The sequence below is a fragment of the Bactrocera latifrons genome, unplaced genomic scaffold (assembly GCF_001853355.1).
Source record: "Bactrocera latifrons isolate USDA-ARS-PBARC rearing strain unplaced genomic scaffold, ASM185335v1 scaffold_136, whole genome shotgun sequence".
In the NCBI taxonomy this organism is placed as follows: Eukaryota; Metazoa; Arthropoda; class Insecta; order Diptera; family Tephritidae; genus Bactrocera; species Bactrocera latifrons.
The window spans coordinates 239805-257303 of NW_017534808.1; the positions used below are offsets into that span (position 1 = coordinate 239805).

The 17499-nt window shown below is 38.0% G+C and overlaps 2 protein-coding genes across 6 annotated transcripts in view; one reads left to right on the forward strand and one right to left on the reverse strand.

Annotated features, from left to right (window-relative positions):
- LOC108965171 (neuroglian) overlaps positions 1 to 17499 on the forward strand; it is a 132149-nt gene that overhangs the window by 35087 nt on the left and 79563 nt on the right. For 3 of the 5 annotated variants that reach the window (XR_001993091.1, XR_001993092.1, XM_018927390.1), the window contains exons 1-2: positions 10031 to 10521; positions 16929 to 17058. Coding sequence is in view for 3 of the 5 variants with exons in the window: in XM_018927390.1 (XP_018782935.1) it covers positions 10446 to 10521; positions 16929 to 17058 (206 nt within the window). In the remaining 2 variants the exon portion in view is untranslated. Of the gene's footprint in view, positions 1 to 10030; positions 10522 to 16928; positions 17059 to 17499 lie in introns of those variants that run through there. The other 2 variants (XM_018927391.1, XM_018927392.1) reach the window with 2 other exon arrangements.
- On the reverse strand, positions 1938 to 6610 carry LOC108965170 (titin). The gene is made up of 4 exons (XM_018927389.1): positions 6342 to 6610; positions 6216 to 6278; positions 2156 to 5947; positions 1938 to 2098 (listed from the first exon to the last, which is right to left on the reverse strand). The coding sequence occupies exons 2-4, from the start codon at positions 6262 to 6264 to the stop codon at positions 2040 to 2042; spliced, it is 3900 nt and encodes a 1299-aa protein (XP_018782934.1). The 5' UTR covers positions 6265 to 6278; positions 6342 to 6610; the 3' UTR covers positions 1938 to 2039.

Genomic DNA, 17499 nt, shown 5'->3' on the forward strand with positions numbered 1-17499 from the left:
ACATGCGATTATCGACAGCTGTGCTGTGGTATAAGCTATGTTTGATTATGTGATTAAATGATTTTTTGTGGACAATTAATTTTTCTAATAGTAGATGTATTTAAATGTTTGTATCTTTGGTATATTTAGTTTTTTTTCCGAATTTAGAGGTGCTTCTGGATCTTGATTTTCTTCTTCCATGTCAAACTGCGTCCCACTTTTCCTTAAAAGAGTTTTCTGTATAAATCTCCAGACTCATCATTGGCTACATTAATAGTCTGGGTTATCATTTCCTCAAGTGATTTTTTGCAGCTGAGACGAGAACATAATTGTAGAGGAACATCAATTTAATATACAATATAGTACCGATCTAACACTGTACATTAAATACATTAAATCGGTATCGCCTTGGAATTGATTATAGTATGTAGACTGCGGTGTAGGAATGAGTACGTATACTCCGATGATCTTGATATCTCCCTATCTTTCCGTCTACCAAACTCTGCATCTTCTAAGCGGAAGTACAAGGTGTTTAGAATGCATGGGGCAGTTCTACTGAACAACTATGGGAGGATACAAAACGACCATATACACATTCACATTCCTTTAAAAAAATGTAGGAAGACTAAGTTCACTGGCAAGTCAACTCCACTTCTCCGTAATTTGGGTTTCCGCTCCCAACAACAAAAAAGCAGCTAAGTCTCTCTAGACATATCCGAGGCAAATATAGCGTTTGCCCGGAAAGTAATACTTAGTACTGATTTTCTTCCGCCGCGATTGTACTTTAGAGCGTGCACGCACCGACTTAATTCGGTAGAGGGCCCCCGAGCACCTGTAGAGTCAGAGCAGAGCACAGCGTTCGTTAGAGCAGAGGTACGCGATTAAATTTTGTGGGAAACTCTGTAAATCTGCGACAGAAACGTTTGTTATGATCAAGCAGGCTTACCGAGATGTTGTTTTAGCAAGAATTTGTTTATTTCGACGGCACCAGGCTTTTTTGGAGGGCCGAGAATAGGTCGCTGATGAAGGCCGAAAGAATGAGTAAATCCAAAGTGAAAACGATGATCATTGTCTTTAGTGACACCAAAGGCATCGTCCACCATGAATTTGTTTCTGCTGGACAAACCATCCACTACAAGTTTTAGGTGGAAGTCCTCAAGAGACTCAAACGAAGAGTCAATCGGGTCCGACAAGACATCGCAACCGATTGGAAATTGCACCACGACAACGCCCCGGCGCACACCACCTTTCTTGCTGTGAACGGCTACCTAACAAAGGCCGGCATCCCAATGTTTCCGCAGCCGCCCAGATGTGGACTTTTTTGTTTCCTTGCCTGAAAAGGCATATGAAAGGCAAGCATTTTGAGAAGACAGAGGTTATCCAAGCAGCATGCACCTCGGCTTTCAAGGCTTTTCCGAAGAATATTCAATATTTCAATATATATATATTTTTTTAAATCGACTCAGTCCTATTACTTTCCGGACAAACCCTGTAAGGGCTTATTATAAAGTTTTTTATGAGAATATGGGCTAAAAATGGGAAAGCCGCGGCTGAAAATTCGAAAGGAGCAAGGAAACGATTCTACAACTGCTCTGTTAGTACACAGCTCTATCACAAACCAAATATCGAACTTTCGAAATCCATTTAACTTCAAACCTTGAATGTCTATCTACTAAAAATATTACGGAGATAAGTAGTTTCAGTCAGGGCACCCAATGATTTGAACACAACAATGAAAGGTTATATCTTGATATAAAGGTCTGGCTATAGTGTATGAATTGGCGCATCTAGCGCTAATTAATCCCGAAGGGGCTGCATTATTACCTACCCTACTTCCAACGCCGCATAAACCCTTCGTGCCATACAGATTAGCAAAGTTTTTGAAAACTCAAAACTCCCTTTGTAAATTTCTTTTCCCGTCATTTTTAATTCACTTAAAAATAAGTAATGTAGACATGTGACTTCCTGGCGGATTTATATTTGTTACTTTAAAGAATATGAGTACATTTAACTATACATTTGACTGCACAACACTTTTATAATATAATTGTATATTAAGCTCAAATCTCCACAACATAGCGGCTGCTGCCAGTCGAACTTATCGAATAGTAACTGTTTTCTAAAAGGAAAGTGTAAAATTAGTTTAAATTATTCACTAAAGAATTGCCATACTCACCATCATCACTATCGAAGGATAAGAATTTGTCATCGTCTCGCGTCATTGAACGTCGATTACGTTCGGCACTTCTCAAATTTTGCACTTCTTGCGGCCTGCGCTCTGGTATAGGTGTGGTCTCGGTCGAACCGATTAAACTTGAGGGATATTCCAGTGGTGAGCCATATTCCGAGCTTGCACAACTCAAATTCAAATTAGAATTGTTGTCGAAATTTAAAGTTATTCGTGGCAAATCACTATAAACCTTAGACGTATTGCCATTGGACACATTACCACGTTGTGTTATTGTAACATTTTCATCTATCTTAACGGTTGTTCGCTTTGTTGTGTTCACTCTTGTTGCAACTGTAGACAAACTCTCTGTATCCGACTCTAAAGAGTACATGCGTGGTGTATTCGTTGGTGTTGGTGTGACATCACGCTCGGAGTTCGCATTAATTGCGTCCGTTTCTTGTTCACCATCTTCGTCCTCTTCCAAATCATCTTCATCGTCAGTGTATTCCTCGGACTCGTCACGCGTCAGACGTTTGGGTATAATGCGTGGTCGCTGTGACACATTCGATTGTGGTGTCTCGAAGCGTGAGATGAGCTTGTTGACCTTACCCACGTCTGAAGGTTTAACTTGTTCGTTGTAGGCCAAACGCAAGGACGACGTCTTTACTAGCGGTTTGGCGATCCGTGTCATCGATGGCGTACGATCTGGTATACGTGGTGGTGGTTTAGTAGGTGGCATCGGTGGTTTCATAGTCGGTATTGGCGGTGATTCCTCCATTGATTTGGATGGTAAGAGAATTGGTTTTCTTAATGGCAACGGTGGCGGTGGTGGTGATACTGAAGGAGGTGGTGAAGGCGCAATCGACGGTGGTCTATCATCGTCATCATCTTCATCTTTATCGGAATTTTCGTCCATTTTATGCACAATTTTGCGCTCATGTTCGTCTAAATGAGCCTTGAAACCATCACTTTTAGGAGAACCTTGCGGTAATTTAATATTCTTTTTGTTATTTTCGCACTCTTTTTCACATTCTTCGCGTATGACACTCACAGAAATTTTTGTTACTCGCGATGAGTTATCATCGTCTGCAGCAAACGGCTCTTCACTACTGTCTTTCTCAAACGAGGAATCTATGTGCTTTTGTGGTACTCGCAGTATTGGTTCATCCCGCAATTCCTCTTCAAAATCGTCAAAAGCTGCTTTTGCACCTCCTTTCCGAACGCTGGCTTCGAATATGTCGATGCTCTTCGCTTTGTAGAGTTTCTCATCGCAATAGGCATGTTGGTATACTTTCCACGGTTCTTCGTTCTCATCGATGCTATTGAGTGTTATCCCTATAGCGGTTTCCATTGAGTCTTCCTTGCTTGGCAGACTGATTTTTTTGTGGCGTGCATTCTCGGGTATCCAAGAATCAGAATCGGAATTGGAGTCCATAGATATTTTGCGTGTGTGACCACGTGACGCCGGCAATATGGCTTCAGCGGATAGACGGCGTTGACTCGGTGGAGTTATCTCTAGGAAGTTAGATATAATCTCGTTGTTTGGTATCCATTCAGCGCGACCGCTGCCTGGACTTGGAGAACGACTACGCCTTGGCGGCTTAAATTTCGGTGCATCATCGCGTATTTCTTCTATAATAGGTGTGGAGGGTTTTGATGGGGCGGGACGTGTCACTGCTATTATAAGTGTCGATTCAAATTGGTCTGAATTATCTTGGTGTATAAGCACGCGTGGAAACGCGACATCAGTTTCGGAATCCAGTGAGTCGTTGAGTAAATTTTTAGTAGTCCAAAGTGTACGCATATGTTGCATATCTTCATCATCGTATTCGTTCTCATTTTGTATGAGCTTATCGGTTTTAAGATGCTCTCTTCCAGCTGTTTGCTGTAGCTCGTCTTCGGAATCGCTTGGCGTATCGCGGGCTGCAGCACGCCTAGCAGCAGTATGTGGTCGTACATAGACAGTACGCTCATCTTCCGATTCTTCTTCAGCGTCCACTTCGTCGTGTTTGCTAGCCTCTTTTGTGGTTGCACTACATTCTTTGTCGAGATTCTCCTGAGACTTGTGAAAGAACTTAATCTGTTGCATCTTCTCATTCATCTTTTTCAGAGTACGTTGACGCGCCTGTTCAAAACGCTTTTCAAAGTTGACCGTCTTACGTGCGTTAGCATCTTTTGTCGTGCCTGTGGGTGTATTGTGTGCCTCATCCTCTTCAGTGCCATCCAGATCATCTGTGGAATGTGCACGTTTCTGTTGGCGTATATTTCGTAGCTTCTTCATAAGATTGTCCGTGCGTTTCTCTCCTTTCTCAGCGTTACGTTCGGGGGAAGTTTCATCACCAGTTTGCGCCTCGCTTTCAGTTGGTCTACGCTTAAAGCTCTTCTTCCAATTTTGCAATTTATTGGTTATAACAATGCGTATTGGCGAACGTTGTTCTTCAGTTTTCTTTGGTGTTGCTTCGTCCAGATTTTCTGTAGAGGCTTCGTGTGATGCGAATTTGCGTAAACGAGCTGCCAATTTTCCAGTGCGACTGATTTGTTTTGTCTCCTTCTTAGGCGTGCCGTCGCCATCCGTGTCTTCCGCTGTATTTGCGTTTGTAGCGCTCGTTTCGGGTTCTTGCGCGCGTCTTATTGATTTCGAAAAACGTTTGATATTCTGTTTAAAGACGCTAAGCGGATTATTCTCATTCACTGTTGCGGCTGGCACTTCTTGCTTTTCCTCGGACTGCTGTGGTGATAAGGGTGCACGCCGCCGTTTTCGTTCACCTAATTTCTCTGGAGTTTCCTCGCTGCTTTGGCTCATATTGCGCAATTTCGAGAGCGCGTTTCTATTCACGACCCCTTTGGACATGCTTTCTGGTGAACTTTGTACAATCTTTGATTTCTGCTTTGCTGCAATAGGTGCAGGTATCTCATCGTCCTCTTCCAACTCGTTATTACTCTCGTCAGTTATATACTGCTCCAGCGGTGGATTACGCACCCTGGCGAAACGTGTCGAAGCGATGCCTGGTTTGCGTGGTGGCGGCGTAGCCTCCATGCCACTCTCATCTTCACTTTGGTCATGTATGTTTTTGGCACGTCTGTTGCCAACCTGCTTATGTGACTCGTCGGAGCTAACACTATGTTTGCTATTATCTGTGTCCTGTCGCGAAAGCTTGAAATTAAAACGATAATTATCGGCAATCTTCCGATCACGGCGTTCTTGCTCGGCCTGCTCATGTTCACGTTCCTCATTGTAACGCTCCACATACTGATCCACCAGTATGACATCCTTACGCACCACCGTCTTCTTCGCAAAGATGTGACTCAGGCGGAATTCGCTGATATCCTTATAACCTTTCTGCAATTTTTCCGCTAGCGACAGCTTGGCAACAGTCGGTTCAACATGCTCACTCTTGCCGTCATTTCCCGACGTATGTATTGGACTTATGGGCCGCGATATATGACCTGCCGTTTGAAATTGCCGTGGTGACGGGTAGTCATCGTCCACGCTACAGGCACTTCGATAGGTGCCACGTTGCGAGTCACCGCGCTGCTCCTGCTGTTGCTGATGCATCAGCGATGAAACGGTCGATATGTGACGCGGTGAGTGATTTATAAAGTCAGCAGGCGGTATAGGCGGGTGTGTCGGATGCTGCCGTATAGACTGCTGACGTTGTTGCTCCTTCGTTGAACCTATGTTGCGACTGAGATCCTCACGCGAGCGTCCAAATATGCGACGTGAACGCAATTTCGGTAATGACTTTGGCAACTTAATTTGTGGCATTGCTGGCATAGCCGGCAATGAGGGAATTCGTGCTGAAACGCAATGTGAAAGGGAATTGATGTGTGGCTAAATAAATTAATTGACGGATTTGTGACTAAGTGGCAGCGGTTGGGGCTGAGTGGGCACGCGTGTAGGAGGAATCGCAACAAATGGCTGACGTTTGCGATAAAATTGCATTGAAATATCGATTTTCAGTGGTTGGCATTGAATGCTAAGCTCGACCCACAAGTGCGTTGAGAAATGCAGCCCAGAATGCATGCAACATGCCACGTTTCACAACTAATTCACAACTATACATACCTCGTAGGCTGCTAACGTCGATGTTCTGGCACAAATTTTTAAAATCCATGTTGGCAATTTGAACTGTAGACAGGTAATTTAATACTTTTATATAACAACAATAAAAATGGTTTAATCCACACTTACTTTAACGTGCCACGCTCCTTATATTTGACCCTTTGTTACTGGCTTGTTCTACACATAAATACACTTGGCCTCAGACTGTCCAACTTGAAATCACTAGCGACAGCAAATAATTTCCATGAATTTAGTTTTATTCCACAAATTATTGAAAAGTAATTTTATTTACTTTGTCTTTTGTCACATTTTCAATTTTTCATCTCAAAGTTTATCTAATTGATGTGCCCGGAATAAGTAGTAGGTCTTTGCTGCCGTTCTGATTCGTTTCTGTGCGTGTTTGGGCACATTGTTTGACCGAGGTTTCACAGCGTAGCTTTCAAAGCGCATGCTTGCGAAACCCTTTACTTTCAGCGCTCAGTTTTGTCTAACCTTTCTGCTCCTAATTTTATTTCTTAACTGCTAATTGAATTAACATGTACAATTTTCTCACATTCTGCGCTCGAACTCTTTATTTAGATATACCGATTTGCATTCTACTTTTCGGTTTGCTTGTCATTTTCGCTTTCGTTTTCTTTGTTAGTTGACTTTGTTGTCTATTAATAGGAGCTTTTGCTCCAATGCATTTCTTTTCTAGATTTTTTCTCCTTTTGAATTGCCATCGCTTTTCTATGTCTTGATTTTTATTTGTAAACAGACGCTCGAAGTCGAAGCTTTTCTTGCATAATTCCATAACTACTTACCCATTTAGTTATTTTGCTTTCGCAGTAATTGCACGGAGGCGTGTCTTTTGTTGTAAATGGACTCAGTAAAGTATTCATTAAACTGTAGGCCGGTTGTTATTGTATAAAGCAATATAGATTTTGAAAATGATAGGCGAAAAAGTAAATGAAAGAATTTTGTTTTATTTTTTATATATTACTATGGGAAGTTTTGTTATAAGGATGTTATGTCAGGCAACATAATTTATCTGTATCCGTATTAACACCCGGTTTTCCAGCACAAATAAAATTATCTACCACAAATATTGACGATTTTAAGTTGCGCGTATCATTATTAGTGTTCCATTGGGTCATCTTCAACCAGAGGTGATCTTCTTCTGACAAAACGAGGATTCGTTGCATTAGATTGTTCTAAGTTAAAACTCCATTTGGGCTTATCTGGTTTCTTGTAATAAAAATAGTCCGGAGCAGTAAGTGCGTTAATCTCTCCAATTTAAATTTATAGTTTTACAATGAAGGATCCATATCGATTGTTTCAGCAGATCGTTTAATACCTGATGTTAGAGGTAGGTACGCTCTAGTTCATAAACATACCTTAGAGCAGTGATAGCCAATAGTTTAAAGCCGTGGCAAAGGAATGGTTTAAAAATTGTAGGAAATGTCCAAATTAGTTCTGAGAAAGTCTTATTAATTTATGGAATATTAGAACTTATATCTCTTGGGGTGTTATTTATATCTACGGCGGCTTCCTAAAAAAAGATGGTTTTTGTGAAATTATTTACACTTAACAGTGTCTTGAGAAATTGAAATTAGGGTAGAGTCAAAATCGTATTCCTTCAACGTCTTTAAAGATTTGGAAGCCGATTTGGCGTATAAACCTAAAATCTTCGTAGATTGTTCTCAAATATATGTACAGTGAATATTTTACCAAAAAATAAATCGATTTTTTGAAATTGATAAGTAGACATAACTCCTTAAAAAAATTGTTGTCGTAAGGCTCTACGTATCATCTAAAATTTTTTGTGAATTGTTTATCTATCCTCATAGAGTGAGTGATCTATCGTTGTGTTATCTTGCCTTCGAACTCATCAACTGATGAAAATATTAAAAACTCGCGAGTAGGTTCGAATGATTTTGGTGGATATTCTGGGTATAAAACGCGTTCTTGCTCCACTCGTCCCGATAAAGCTGAGATAAACAAGTAAGGAAGGGCTAAGTTCGGGTGTCACCGAACATTTTATACTCTCGCATGATAAAGTGATAATCGAGATTTCGGCGTGGTTGTGAACCGATTTCACCCATATTTGGTACATGTCATCAGGGTATTAGGAAAATATTTTGTACCGAATTTCATTGAAACCGGTCGAGTACTTCCTGAGATATGGTTTTTGGTCCATAAGTGGGCGACGCCACGCCCATTTTCAATTTAAAAAAAAAAGCCTGGATACAGCTTCTTTCTGACATTTCTTTCGTAAAATTTAGTGTTTCTGACGTTTTTTGTTAGTCGGTTAACGAACTTTTAGTGATTTTCAACATAACCTTTGTATGGGAGTTGGGCGTGGTTATTATACGATTTCTTCCATTTTTGAACTGTATATAGAAATGCCTAAAAAACATGACTCTATACAGTTTGGTTGACATAGCTATAGTAGTGTTCGAGATATGTACAAAAAAGTTAGTAGGGGGCGGGGCCACGCCCACTTTTCCAAAAAAATTACGTCCAAATATGCCCCTCCCTAATGCGATCCTTTGTGCCAAATTTCATTTTAATATCTTTATTTATGGCTTAGTTATGACACTTTATATGTTTTCGGTTTCCGCCATTTTGTGGGCGTGGCAGTGGGCCGATTTTGCCCATCTTCGAACTTAACCTTCTTATGGAGCCAAGAAATACGTGTACCAAGTTTTATCATGATATCTCAATTTTTACTCAAGTTACAGCTTGCACGGACAGACAGACATCCGGATTTCAACTCTACTCGTCACCCTGTTCACTTTGGTATATATAACCCTATATCTGACTCTTTTAGTTTTAGGACTTACAAACAACCGTAATGTGAACAAAACTATAATACTCTCTTTAGCAACATTGTTGCGAGAGTATAAAAACGAGTTTTTGCATATGCTGCTTCATTGCTTTTTCGATATTCGTGGTTAGGTGCATCATTAATTTATTCCGGAGCAACGGACCGGACGTCCAGTAAGGTGTTCTATTTGGTCGTATTAATGCGTTTTTGTGAGAACTCTGTCGAAAACGGCTGGAATTGTGGTAGAAGAATTCATGGATTTTACAAAATGATAATGATGCGATAGTTCCAGTCACGATTGTCACCGAATTTAAAGCCAAAAACGCAATGAATACCATGGGTCAACGACCTTACTCACCAGATTTGGCTCCATGTGAATTTTTCTTGTTCTCCGAACTAATTGCTGTCATTAATGGAACTCGTTTTCAGTCGAACGAAGAGATAAAACAAAATTCGCTGATTCCATCCCAAAAAGTGCTTAAGAAAAGTGTTTGAAGGACTGGAAAAATCGTTGGCATAAGTGAGTTACATCTGGTGGGGTTACTTTGAGGTCGACAAAATAATTATTGATGAATAATTAACTATTTTGGGTTGTATTTACATTTTCTGAGTACTTTATTGTTTCAATGTATAAATGAGTTATTCAAACCCTCAACAGGACATTACAGCATCTACAATGCTGGTTATGAGGTTTATCATTTTTCTATATTAACGAACTCCTTTAAGTTGCTTAGTATTGATTCCGCATTTACTTTTAAGTATCTTAAATTATTGAAATGCCACGATAATTTCAAATCGAAAGATATTTTTAATCAAACTTATGAGAAAATGCCATAACTTACAAACTAAATTCTAATAAAATGCTTTTCTTTTTGTTTTTCTCATTCCAGCTCGCGTGCGAAGCTTACGACATACACACTTATATAACCGACTGTGTGCTTTAGTGTTCTAGTGTTCTTAAGCTTAAGTGAATTGCATCTTCACATTTCATTTATAATAAATCTTTTTTGTTTTTTTTTTTTTTTGTTTTCTTGAATTTCAATTTAGGTTTAATTTACAAATTTATTAAAATTGCATAAGTGTAGAGTTATTCCCAAGGACACTCATTTAGTTCGTGCACGGAGCACTTAGACGGATTGAATTAGATTCATATAATACGAGTACATTTGTGCACGTATCTCCGTACATACATTTGTGTAGTGTACATATAGGAACCCACTAATATACAAATGTCTGTGCTTCTCACGTAACTAGCATATTTGCATTGACTGAACATTCCAGACATTGCTCTCTTCCCCCGAAGGCGAGCGAATAAATAATAACCACAACTACAAACAAGGAACATCAACGGCATCCTGCTCGTATTGCGTGCGGGAGCAACGTCTATAGGCACATACCTAACCCACACATCAGACACATCCAGGATGGGTCGGCTAACACAAATGCTGGCCGTCCTGCTGCTGGTAGCTGTTTTAGGCTCCACAAATGCAGAGAGTAAAAGTAAGTAAATATTAATGTAATTGTTAGCTGGTAAAATTATGCTTATACGTACGGCAAGAACTCGATTTTTAGGATTAATACTTCCGAAGCAGCGTACTGACTGAAAATTTGAACAAAGCCATCTATATGTCGACTGGTGCGTTAGAATCTGCTATCTTTATCGATTTTCCAGTGAGAATTTCATGACATTTCACTGATTGGAAGTGGAGTTATTGCGTTTTAAATGCCAGTATGCTTGTATTACCGGTACGAAAATGAGCTTCGAAGAAAGAGCCAACATTAAAGTTTGTTTTAAAATTGGTAAAACTTGCACCGAAACGTTTCAATTGATGAAACAAGTTTATGACGATGATTGGTTTCAACGTTTTCGAAGTGGTGAGGACATAAATGACGATCAACATGTGGGCCAATCAAAATCCGTAACCACCGGAAATTCCATCGAAACTGGGCGTTAATTCATGAAAAATCAGCCGACATCATCATTGAAATTCATGGAAATGGAATTGAACATCTCCRAAACATCGATTTGTCGCATTTTGACCGAACATTTGGGTTTACGAAAGGTGTGTGCACGGTTTGTTCCGCACAAATTGACTGATGACCAAAAATTGCTGATAATGCCTGATGTGGCACCGTGTGACTTCTTTCTTTTCGAAAAAATATAATTCCATCAGGACAATGCCGAGCTACCCACTTGTTTGCGAGATTCCTCTGCATCTATAACGGTGATTAGCACCTGTATCTGAAGATATAAAGATCGAATGATTTTGTTGGTGAAAATTTCGTTCCCAGAGAAGCTTCTGAAATTTAATTATGCCATTTTATTTTTTGCAAATTTTATGAAAGCGGGACCAATATTTGAAAGTGGAAACAAGTTATCGAACTAAACGGTGCACATTTCACCTAAATTGGATCATTATAACTATGACCATGAACACTTTTCACTTTTATTTCAGCTTGAAGATGATATCTTGGAACCCCTTCTCAGAAAAAAACGAAAGATGGCTAGATTTGATGGGTTTGGGGATTCTGAGATTGCACTGAATCTAGTATATTGATTTTTTTATGAAGCCATACAAATGTAACTCTTATCGTAGATCTTACCAATCAATACTCATCTTACCAGAAAGAAGTGTTGAGATTTTTACCTCATTTTGTACCATACAGCTTCTGCAGTTCGCGTCTGATTTTAAATTTAATCGCGTGGAGATCGATAGAAGAACGGCCACAACTAGAGAGAAGCTGGCCTTACTAAAGACAAAGAACTCACTAGGATATTTTAAGATAGATCTTGAGCCAGGAGGATATTGCGACAGCGCATGAACCGTTAGTAGCGCTAGCCAAACTCATGCGAAGCCTATATCGCATTCGACTGTTAGGTGGGCTATTGCACCTTTCCCTACCAGCTCAAAAGATTATACTTGATAGAAAATTGGTAGAGGAGTGACTTGTGACACGAACCGTATGCCGAGATCTTCAATTCTGTAATGTAATCGTTCACAACGATTTGATGGAGTATAATTGGGAGCTTACACAACTTCGCTAATGAGAGCATAAGCATTCATAGTTTCTGCTATTAGCTTACTTTCTCATTAGTTCCACATCTTTTCTATGTTAGTTTTACTAACGTTTTCAACTCAGCTGCACAATTCACAAATATCTTTGCTATTGTCGGGTATTTCTACGACTTTTAATGCATAATATTTCACTTCAATGCGTCACTTCTTCCTAACCTCCAAATCTTTCACTTTACTTTGTATTAAACATTTCAGTTTTGTTCAACTTCTACTTTCTTTTTTTTTCTATCAGTGAAAGTTAGTCATAATTCACACTAACAACTTTTCTCACCTACTGCGGCATATGTTGTAAAAAATTCAAAATGTTTAACAAATATTATTTATTACCCACATCATTTGCTGTACCTTCACTTCAAGTGCATGCTTTCCAAGCAACTCTGCTCACGGCTCCGAACGTTTTTGATCGTCGTGTAAACCACATTCATATTCATTGCATTCAATCATTAAAGCTGTGACGGGAACATCATTTTACATATCGCCCATCACCCATTTGCTTGGCGCAACATCACTAGTCTCACTTCATTTTGGCTGAGCTGTCCGCACTGGGGCCGCTATCAGTGTAGAGACGGTACGTCAGAAGCAAACATGCTGCAGCCCGCCTATTTTATGCTTCTTTCAATCCGCTGGTATTATATGCATACTTATGTATAATATATACATTCATATACGCATACTTAGTTATCTATGCTTTACTCCCCGTGAAGGCAAACAATTGTCCACGATTTTCTTGTAATTTGTGGCATGACGCCGTTACGATAGACCTGTGCTTAAACATTAAAACGAGAGCTTACACATATGTACATACCAACATCATACGATGTGAGTGTCTGCCGTCGTTTCTCCACTTCAAAAACACTCATTTCTCTTTGTGGCCCGCCTCTTTAGTCAATTCGCCTATGCAAAGTGTGTGTTAAATTAATCTATTGTATTTCAAACTGTGTTCCACACATATTACATGCTATTGTTTTTGCTGTTGTTGCTGGTTTTCAATGTTATTTTGAATTGTACCAGACACATGCATTATTTGTTTACAAACCTCCTCAGCTTTCTTCGCTCTATGTTTGGCATGACAATCGGCAGATTATTTACAACACAAAATGATGATTCCAATTTACTAAAGGATGTCAAAGTACCTCCATTTTCATATTGGAGTAAGTGCCTATGAATGTGGCGAGCTAACTAATTATAGATAAGTTTGCGGCTTGTTGGCTTAAATTCGGCAGTGAGCTTAGAAGTCGTTGCTCAGCGAGGCCTCCAATGCGGGTTCGTTGGATAATTGAAGATGAAGCATACATATACTGTATATAATCTGATAAGAACTCTTGACATTTTTGCATTCGTGTTCCCAATATGCAAAATTATACAGTATTGAAAATCTCTTTCTCCCTGCGATTAAAGCATTTCCTACAGTACACTCTAAATCAAACTTGAAAAAAACTAAATCGATTCGGCAATTTTTACAAAAGATAAAAAATTTACGAGTTTGCTTAAAATTTTGTGTTTTCAACGGAATTCTTGTCCTGGAATTAAAAAAAATTGAAAAAAAACTGGGCGTACAAGTTCTCAAGGCTGTATATCCGAAACTATTACTCGGATCAACTTAAAAATTTATAACAATATTCTAGAGGTGTTGCCGAATTTGATAAGACAATAAAACATTTTTTTTTGAAGTCGTAAACCGATGTAACCCCTTAATGACGATAACATTAAAAAAGTTAATTAAACTGGGCTTGAACACCCTCTTGTTGGTAGTAGAGAGATGGCACACAATCTCAACATTTGCTATGGATCGACTCAATAGATTTTGGTTATGAAGCTAAAATGCCGAATGCGTAATATTCTGGCATGACTGTGACTGAATTTTTCATAAAACACTAAGCGAGTGTCAACGCTTTGGCTTCCTGTGTTTTTTCTTGTTGTTTCCGAAACTGAAAAAACCTACATCGGAGAATGCTCCATGAGTTCATCGATCCAATATATAAAAATCTCCAAATAAACTTTTGGCGTCGTAAACAAATAACTGCCAAATACAAACTAAAAACTAATGGAGATCAAACATCACTCAAAATTCTACCAATCCAACCAAAATATTTTTATGGATTCGGTTTGCAGGCGAAGTTTTAGTAAACAACATTCACGTCAGATATATTTACAGTTACTTTAAAACATTTTGTATGCCCTCGGTCGAAAAATCTTGATATCTTTGCTTTAGCAAATGTCAATTGTATTTCACTGATACCGTCACGTTCGAGATATGCACAAAGCCGTTCCCACGACAGTCGGGTCTACGAAAACCGGAACAGACCCGGATTTTTATCCGGCCAAGGACTGTCAACTCGGCAGAATTCTGCCGTTACAACAACAACAACAACAGATATACACAAACGGAAATATCTACACTTTTATATTTGGGCGAGCTCAACACGTCCAACTTCCATTTTTCACTTCAAAGTATTGAACTCTGCCACCTGACTCTTTTAGTTGGCCTACTTTCCTTAAGTAATTGCGTGGACATGCAGTTCAAATTCATTTAATACCACACTTTTTYATGCCAAAGTTTTAAAATAGCTGTTTACGTTCGCGAGTGTTACGTCGACATGAATGTGAACACTGGCCACATTTCCTACTGAGGGTCTGTCTGTCTATCTGACTGCGCTGTACGTACGGAATGTTCAAGTTCTATTTAGAATACACAGAGTGTGCATTGTATATACGTATGTATATATTTCAGGTGAATTAGCGCATTCACGCCTTCATGAAAAAAGGCGGATAAAAATGCAAACATGCGCCGGTATTTTTAGACACCTGTTGTGCGTGAGTCGTGAAGGGATGTGATGCTTGTTTGGTTTGTAGGAAAAACTGTTCTGCAAGAGATTTGAAATTTTTTATAATGTTGTGTTACTTTCAATTTGGGGTGTATGCAGGGGCTTGTGAGTGAAGCCTCGAGTATAAGCTCTGTTTATTTCGCAATGTATCAAACGACTTTGAGAACTCAATTACTCTACACAATTCTGATTAAGCCTGTGTATTGTTCAACATAAATTTATGGTGAGTTCAAATTCATTCCAAACTATATAAAGTTAACTATAGTAGGGTGCTGTCGAGGACAACTTTAAAGTCGCCAAATAAATGGTGGAAATCCTCCCATTATTCACAGATATTTTCATGATCTTTTAAGAAAATTTTTGAACCTTAGTAATAATTTCTTAGTGCTTTTTATTAAATATTTTTTATTTGATTGTTTCGGTTTCTATCTTTTTTCAAAGTACAAAAATCCCATAAACCACGTTTAGTGAAACATGTTCCTACAGGGCATCCTATTATAGTAGATAGTGCACATGCAAGTACTTTCTATTTCGAAATTCTTTATATATTTTTTATGCGTACTTTATATAGTATACTTTTTTGTTCCCTAGCTTATTCGCTCCTATGCGGTGGCATCGTTGTCATCGTGTCGCCGGGTTTCGTTGTTTTATACCGAACTCATAAAGCGCATTCATGCATTTTCGCTATAAATTTTGTAATGGCTCATTCATGATTTAAGTTTAGCTGACTAATGTGTTTATTCAAACTTTTATATTTAGTACCACACTTTCACATTCACTCCTCGGTGCTGCTGCCAAAATATTTCTGGGGTTAAAGGTGTGGAATTTTTAATCGCGTTTTTGTTTGTATAAATTATGACTCCATAATTTTTATAGCTTCTCCCGAAAGTTTTCTGAAATTTTTCAATTTTAGAAGTTCAGAAAAAGGAATTTAAGCTCATCAAGTTTATTTTTAATAGGTTGGGAAAGTTTTTTTTAAGTTGATTTTTTCAATTAAAAGCTGAAAAATTTGGATTTTTTCATAAACAAGTTGGAAAAATTGGATTTTATATTAAAGAAAATTTCATTAATGCAATATTCAAGGTTCGCGTCTACCTAGTTTGAATAAACAAAAAAAAAACGGGTTTTTCAGATTTCGTTAGGTTATACCTTTAAACACAACAGACAAAAATTATCGATTGATATCTCAAATAGTTTTTGAGTTATAGGCTTTTGAAGTGAATATCCGCTCAGTTCACTCTGTTCCATCATCTCTAAACGGGGTTTTCTCAAAAGACCATTTGCTTGAATAATTATTCGTATGTATCCTGTCATTTTTTTCTGCATGTTCTGTATCGAATTCTCCATACCTGCCCTGCCTAATGCCCTGTTACTTTTTGACTTGATAAAAAAAAAAAATAGAACAGACCAAAACCGATAATTTTAGGTAAATTAAATTTTTTTTCGTCCGTAGGTCGTTGTACAGTAGTAGATATATTTTTTTAGGGTTCATCTACGGAGAAACTGATGCAGTGGAGGAAATAGTTGCAACTCGAAAATTATTTCATTTCTTTCTTAAAAATTGTACTTAAGTTAAAATATACCCTTAAAATATTAAAATAATTGATAAAACATTTTTTCAATCTTTTCATTAATTGAACATTTTTTTTTATCTTTTTTTTTAAATTTTTTTTTTAATTTTGCTTCTAAATTTCCTATTAATTTGGTTTGGTATATGTTTTTTTTTCATTTTTATTTATTATTTATAATGTTTTATAATTTTCAGAAATCGCTTCTTTTAGCTTGTCACACTAATTGTGCCCCTTAATTATTTATTTTTATTACTTTAAGTATTTTTTATATCAACTTTTTTATATAATTAAATTTTTATTACGTTTATTAATATATTTAATAATATATTTTTTTAATTTATTTATTTTTTTTTTTTTTTTAGTTTACATGTCTACTCCATAGTTTTCTATAATTACTATTTATAAAATTATTATCGTTTTATTTTCTTTTCCAGTAAATTCACCGCCTCGTATTATAAAACAACCTCCAACAGATGAACTGCTTTTCAAAGTCGCGGTACAAAATAAGGAAAGTGATAAACCATTCATCATCGAGTGTGAGGCTGAAGGAAAACCGGACCCAAGGTAGGCAAAAGTCAATAATAATTTCATAACTTTCATATAATTTGCTGACAAAGGGCACCCACAGAGTGCCCAAAGTCAAAGCAAAAACTTTTTTTTGACTTAATATTATATGAACTGTACAAAAGCACATCCACATTATTAATAAAGTGACCCACAATGCAGTCGCTAATTAAGTGTGTAGCTCACCACTTGTGGTGAGTAGTTGAAAAGAGGAGGTGTGAGTTGGTATGCCAGCGCCAGCAATTTTCGATGTCGAATTAAATTGCGATTAGCACAGCAGGAATTTACGCGATCGCATTGTTTTAATAAAAAATAAGTAAATGAAGGAATAGAAAGTAGAATAAAAAAAAATTTTTCTTCAAAGAAGCAATGCGCGGCATTTGAAATTTAAATTCATTATTTTCGTCGAATTTAAAAGATCTCACTGAATGATTTTTTTTA